This window comes from Rhagoletis zephyria, unplaced genomic scaffold (assembly GCF_001687245.7).
Source record: "Rhagoletis zephyria isolate East Lansing unplaced genomic scaffold, Rhagoletis_zephyria_1.1 Rzeph_scaffold_01351, whole genome shotgun sequence".
NCBI classification, from domain to species: domain Eukaryota; kingdom Metazoa; phylum Arthropoda; class Insecta; order Diptera; family Tephritidae; genus Rhagoletis; species Rhagoletis zephyria.
The window spans coordinates 105,814-113,200 of record NW_016158435.1 but is presented as its reverse complement, the minus strand read 5'-3'; the positions used below and the strand labels follow the sequence as shown (position 1 = coordinate 113,200).

Genomic DNA, 7,387 nt, shown 5'->3' with positions numbered 1-7,387 from the left:
AACTTTGTGCAAAACTCGGGAAAATGCAATAATTTTGCATACAAATTCGCAACTTTCTATTCAGACTTTTTTATAAAAATTTTGAAAATGAAAATGCAGCCCATAAAAATTTAGTTGATTTTTGGTATTGTTTTTACTGAGAGTTTTTTCCAGACAAACTATGTTCGAAATTTTTTTGTATGCGGAAGACACTCAGCAAAAAATAAATAATTGCAAGAAATCAACGAAATTTTCTGGTAACTTCAGACTTGCACTTTACTAATTGGCTCAAAAGCTACATTTTCAAAATTTGTGATCAGATGAAAGAGTATCCGAGCCAATAATTTTGTACGGCACGGTACTTATAAGTAATCAATGAAAAAACATTAAATACAAGGTAACATTAAAATATCAGTCATTTGTTTCGTTGCTGTGAGCTTGTTTCAAAACTTCTGGCTTTTGCTTAATATAATTGTAAAACTCTGTGCATGTCATTTTAACGTATTTAGATACATACTTATATTAATTATCAACTATTGCTTGTGCAAAACGTGCTAAATTAAAAAAAAAAAATCGCATATGAAAGAGCACCAACCCAACTCGTAATACATTTAAGTATACAAATTTTAGTATATAGTATAGATATATTCAATTCAAATACGCCCATATTAAAATGAAGCGATTTGCAATTACCGATTGCTTTTTCATAATTAAGTTAAAAAAATATTTAAATTCCATGCTGCCTGTAATGGGATTTGAACCCTGACGCTCTGGAAATTAGCAAATTGTGGCAAGCATCTTCGTGCACTCGGCTACAGCCAGACATGCAAATGTACATTCAAATGTTCATTTTGATTCAACACCACTTGTTCGTGGTATGAAAGTATTGTTTTTAAATACGAACCCTTTAAACGATAATCAAATAAAAAATGTTCATGTTTATTGCGTTATTTCCCCCAGTAAATTCATAAAATTTTTCTTAATATTACAACGCATTTTTTCTCTCAGTGTATTTATTCAAAATTTGTGCCATCAAATCGAAAACCGGGACACTTAAATGAAACCCGGGACATTTTAAGGTTGGACCGGGACACCGGGAGAAATAGTCTAAAACAGTGACATGTCCGGGAAAACCGGGACGTCTGGCAGCCCTACCTTAGATATACCTCGTTTAACTGCCACAGGGTTTTTTGGTGGTTTTGAAGTAAGGTTCCTCCTGTACTCCTCCACCACCTCAGGTGTACAGTACCGGCCGCTGCATTTTTGGCAATCTTGTCAAGAATGAAGACAGCCCTGTTGTACCTCGACTTGTTGGGTTGGGGAATGTCGGTGCGGGCGTCTGTGTGCATAGGAGCTGCAGCCCACGGCCGCCACACGAACTACGGGTGAGCAACCTTAGACTCCAGTCCTATACCCAGTACCCCTCTTGTTTCATGGTGCTGTACCCGGCACACCAGTATGACTGACATAGCATCACTTAAGCCCCATCCCCAGCGGCAATTAGACCGACATGGTGAGGTAGATGATCTTTGTAAGTTTTGCCGGAATAACAATAGCCTTCTTGGTGCCCCACACGGTTGCAGTGTTTGCATTTATGCTTACTGAACGGACATTCGGATGTATAATGCATAAATCCGCAAAACCAACACGGTATTTTTGGAACTCGCTTGTTGTGGATCTTCGCCTGCACCTTTGTAACTATGCGTGTCTCATTTTCGTTTTCGATTAATGCTGTGTCTGTCTTTAGATTTAATAGCCGCTTACACTCTGCTGACAACTTGTCATGTGCAAGGGTTTCTTCGCCGCTGTCTAGTCTTGTAGGCAACTTGGTTTTAACCCCAAAATCCGCTGGAGAATTTAACCCCGTGATGAAAATTAAACACTTGAATTGGTCTAGCGTTAGTTGATTAAGTTGAAATTTTTTACATTCTTTATTTACGTTGATTGCGAACGTTAAAAACATCTGCAATAGCAACTTTGGTTATCTGTAGGCACTGATAGCGCATGTTAAAAAGAGACTTTTGCGAACCAAAAAGTTTTGTGAACTTTTCCGCTGTTTCTTTGAAGGTGTGGTCTCGTGGATGTTTTGGAAAATGAAATTTACATACTTGGTATGCTCTAGGACGCTAAGCTTGCGTAAGAGTAGGCGGACTTTGGTTGCGTCGTCAGGATTTGCTCCTTTGACTTCAAACAAATCTTCGTACCGTGCATACCACTCGTCAAAAGTGATGTTATCTTCAACGCTAAACGATAACTCTTGAATACTTGTTCAATGCCTCTATACGGAATTCTGTCGAGTTTTCAGCTTGTATCGTGTTGCCTGATGGCTGTTTAATCTCCAGAAGTTACTTCACCAGCTCTTGCATGGCGGCGCTGCCTTTTTCTCGCTGCTGTTGCATTTATTGGAAGAACGCCTTCATTTCAGCATTCGTTATTTAGATGACTTTGTATTATGGCCAAATACTTGTTTCTACTTTTTTTTGGAAACAAAGTTCTTTTCCACTTCTTTAGAATACTTTGATCCTTGTGGCCATTGATACGCTTAATATATATAATCCTTTATTTAAACTATAAAATATACAAAAAGAAAAGAACGATTCTAGAAAAGAGCTGTCTTCTCGACATGTGCGCAAAAAGTGTTACTCTTGTTATTTGACAGTTATATCTATATTTCATATAATAAATTTATGCTTGTGCCATAAAAAAAAGATATAAAAAAAAGATTTTTTTAATTAAATTTACATATTACAATAAAAATCCTAAATAAAAGAAAAGGAATTAAAAATAAATAAATTAAAAAAAGTAAATTATAAAAATAAATGAAACATGGCCTTATAACAATTATATTCAACTTATTAAAGTTTTCATTCATTCACTTACTCATTTCGATAGTCAGTCGCTGCATATTTACATTTGAAAAATACAATTAAGCTCATGGCGGACTCAGCGCTTGCGTACATAGGATCCTTGAAAACATCACAACATGAGTGAAGACATTTATTTCGTTACTACTACTTACTTACCGCTAGTATATCTTCACCGATATTAGCACAGCTGCAAAGCTCAAGGTTGAAACGCGCTTTCAGTGGTTCGTACGTATCACGTTCCCTCAAGAACTTAGCGGCATTAAATACGAAGTCTTTCGTTACACCATAGCAATAATCCAGCGTAATTTTTCTCAAGTTTGAACAAGTCTTTATTACATTCAGCAAATCTGTATTCCAGATGTTTGTCGTATGTTCCAGATAGAGGGTGTGCAAGTTTTGTAGACCGCACAATTGGGACAAGCTATTCTCCGCGCCGTTTCTAATACGAAATCCCAGTTCTCTGTCAGTGAGCTTACTTAGTTGAGCGATCCCTTCTACACTGGATAAGCCGCAAACGGTGATTACTTTGATATTTTTGTACTCTGCAATTGCCTGTAATAGCGCGCGGCGACTCTTTGCGCCTTGGCTGCAAATACTTTCAATAGTTAATCTCTGCAGGCTGCCAAATTTGCCTAGTAAATTACGCCATTTGATACTTGGCTGCCAGTTGAGTGTTAAGCTTTCCAGCATTGGAAATTCATATTTGTGGAAGTGGTCTTCAAGGTCAATGTAACACCCAACTATGTCTAAGTGCTTCAGCGTGCATAAGTTATATCACGCAAACTCGTGCAGTTCCTAAGGTACAATGTTGTGGGAGTCAATAAAAAATTTATGAAAGCTGTAAGTAGCACAAAGTATGATTAAAATTGTTTGACGGGATCAATATTTCTTCAGAATTTCTACGAAATTTGCTTTCGATGTCCAAACCGATGTAGAGCTGTTCGTCCTACAAAATGAAGTTGGAATTTAGTGCAATTGAATGGTGCCGGAAATAAAATAAAATGAACTAAAATAATTTGCGGCAGCGGGGCCAAAGCATCATCAAAGCCGTGATTACAGCAATGATATTACCGGACACGAAAATACTAACCTTCATTGATGGCAATTTTCTTTGTGATATTGTCTACGCTAAGCGTTTGCATTGTACTGCCCCCCACATACCCTTATTGTCTAACTTATTTGCTCAGCGAAGACTAAATTGTAGCTTTTTCTATATTGTATTGTATGTGCGCCCTTAACACTTACTTCCTTACGACTTCGTTAACATTTTCTGAAAGTATACCCATCCAGTTGTAAAACACTCGATGGATTTGCAAACGTAGCTCGTATTTTTAACCGACTTCCAAAAAAAGAGGAGGTTATCAGTTCGTCGGAATATTTTTTTTTCTTTTATGTATGTTACCGCACACCACTGGACTACGTCAACCGATTTCGATAATTCTTTTTGCATCAGAAAGGTAGTGTCTCAGATGTGGTCCCATAGACGGGTTTAGATCCGATCATTGGATTATGAAATACATATAGATATATATATTTTTTTAAGTCGGTTTTTTTTTGCTAAAAATTACTTGTTATTTTACAGCCTACTAACGCTTTCATGCCTCGGCCTAAGTAGTTTTCAAAAAAGTCGAAAAATTGGTTAAAATAAATGTCTGAGCGAAATTAAAGGTTAAGACACATATAATAATAAGTTTTTCATTAAAAAACCGCCTCAAGCTCAATAAAAATTATTGAATATAATTGTTATAAGGCCATAAAATAACAAAAACAAACAACTTAAGGACGAGCACACCTAAAAGTGGAACATTCTAAAAATAGAATAAATAACAAAAACCAACAACCACATGATCAAGTGTAAATTGCAGCGGAATAGCTGCGCTTGATTGTGTTGGCTTAACAAATGAAAAAGTGGGAAAAAGCAACGATAATTTACAAGGCGAACTTAGCACAGTGCGTAGGTAACTGGCTGAGTCAGTGGGATTGTCGGTTCGAAGCCTACTGAAAGAAGTATGATGAGGAAATGTGGTGATTTCCGAAATAGCTATCACTTCTACCATTTTTTTCAAATTATTGTTGCTTTTCCACAATAAGTTTTTCATTAAAAAACCGCCTCAAGCTCAATAAAAATTGTTGAATATAATTGTTATAAGGCCATAAAATAACAAAAACAAACAACTTAAGGGCGAGCACACCTAAAAGTTGAACATTCTAAAAATATAATTAATAACAAAAACCAACAACACATGATCAAGGGTAAATTGGAGCGGAATAGCTGCCCTTGATTGTGTTGGCTTAACAAATGAAAAAGTGGGGAAAAAGCAACGATAATTTACCAGGCGAACTTAGCACAGTGCGTAGGCAACTGGCTGAGTCAGTGGGATCGTCGGTTCGAAGCCTACTGAATGAAAGAAGTCTGATGAGCAAATGTGGTGATTTCCGAAATAGCTATCACTTCTACCATTTTTTCAAATTATTGTTGCTTGTCCACAATACGTTTTTCACTAAAAAACGGCTCAATAAAAATTGTTGAATAAATTAAATAAAAAAAATTTTTTTACCACGCGAGTGTTTTGCTCTGACGGTCATTGGGACCATCTTGATAATTTACATCTCGTAGGACACCGCAATGTTGAAAATACAAGTATACATTGCAATATTATAGAGGTAATATCCGCATTTTTCAGTAAAGATTAAAATTAAATATTTGCGCACAGATACCTCCACGAAAAATTTAACAATTTTAGGATAAAAATTCCAAAAGGTCAAAAGTCAAAAAATGAGCAAACAAAATTAAAAAATCTGTCAAAAAGTTTATAAAATCGAGTTCCACTAACTGAAGTACGAGTTTTAAGGGCTGAAAATTATTATTAGGATTAGTTTTCAATAAAAGAAATGTAAAAACAGCAATTAAGTAAAGATTTTGAAGTAATTTCATTGACAAATGAAGACAAACTCGACCCGAACATGGATATTTTTTTGATCTAAATTATCTTCAAATCCTGATCTGGTCCAGCCAAACTGCATACACACCCAAAGTTTATATATTTTTCATTCATACAACCTTTCAGTAGAATTTCGCATTCTTCATATGGTTCAACTGGTTTCTGCATGCTAACTGATTTATATTTGGGAATAAGTTCAACATCTACCCGGTTTTTGGATTTATTGATGTCAGGAAAATCTGAGTTTTGAAACGTGGGTCGCAAACTATAGCAACAGAGAAGCATTAAGGGACGGTACGATATGTTAGCTTGCATGCTAGCTCGATTTTCATAACATTTTTTAATAAAAGACATCAACTACGTGTTTTTTTGCTTAGCGGCATTCATTGTTGTTTATCTTTAGTTTTTGACGTTTCTACCCTATTTTCCAAAAATAATCGATAAATCCGGGTTGCAGACGGAGAAAATATCTTTTCAAAACACGGACCTAACCTGTGTAATCGATGTTCAAAGTCAGAATCGTTAACCACTGAGCTATGTACATCCCGTAGACTCTTGTTGCTAATTCATTTTCCTTATTCAACCAACTACAATCAAGTTCAGCTGATTCTACCGCTTAGACTTTGTTGCTTTTTCAATTTTTCCTAATAAACAATCGTGGTACAAAGCTCAATAAAAATATTAAAAATAAAAATGTTAATAAGCCTGCCTGAAACTATACAAAAAAGCAAATAAGCAAACGGATATATATAATTGACAACAACAACCACGCTGTCGAGTTTAAATAGCGGCAAATCAGCTGCACTTGATAGTAGTTGGTTGAATAAGGAAAATGAATTAGCAACAAGAGTTTACGGGATGTACATAGCTCAGTGGTTAACGCTTCTGACTTTGAACATCGAATACGCAGGTTCGATCCCTGCTGAAGTCTAGAAAAAAGAAGTCTGATGAGGAGATGTGGTTATTCCGAAATAGCTGCTGTAACTTCTACCGCTTAGACTTTGTTGCTTTAGTATGAAAAATAAATGACGGTTGAAGCAGGTTGGATGCTAGTAGGTCATATATATTCGATTGGTAACTCCGCTGTGAATCAAGTTAGATACCTGTAATTTAAGGTTATTTGACAAGTTGATCCCAATCGCCCCTCCCCAAATAAAATCCTGTATCGCCACTGCAATATAGTTATGTTAGGATTTTTTATAAGCGACATACTTATAACCTGATTATCTGCTTTTTCTAGATGAATTATCCAATATGTAATTAAGAATACAAAATTTCTCCTCTGACATCTCGTAGTACATCGCAATGTTAAACCTACCAGTCGCTAACATTGAAAAAGGAGAGAACGTGAACTAGTTGTGTTGAAACGCATGCTGGTACAATTCTAGTTCACAACTAGTATCTTTCCCTGCTTCGTTGATGACAAAGCCAACAAAACGCTGCTTTCCCTTGGTCTCGGCCACTCGGACTATCCTCCAATCACGCGTGGGCAGTCCTTCGCTGCCCAGTCGGATGAATTCCAGAATCTTCTCCGGCTTTGACGGTTCACCTGCATAGACCCATCAGTACGGACTTCCAATTGCTAATGTGGCCGTCNAT

The 7,387-nt window shown here is 36.4% G+C and overlaps 1 protein-coding gene across 1 annotated transcript; it reads right to left on the bottom strand.

Annotated features, from left to right (window-relative positions):
• Window positions 1-2,855: 2,855 nt before the first annotated feature.
• On the bottom strand, window positions 2,856-3,929 carry LOC108363729 (uncharacterized). The gene is made up of 2 exons (XM_017617180.1): window positions 3,003-3,929; window positions 2,856-2,945 (listed from the first exon to the last, which is right to left on the bottom strand). The coding sequence occupies exons 1-2, from the start codon at window positions 3,534-3,536 to the stop codon at window positions 2,856-2,858; spliced, it is 624 nt and encodes a 207-aa protein (XP_017472669.1). The 5' UTR covers window positions 3,537-3,929.
• Window positions 3,930-7,387: the final 3,458 nt, after the last annotated feature.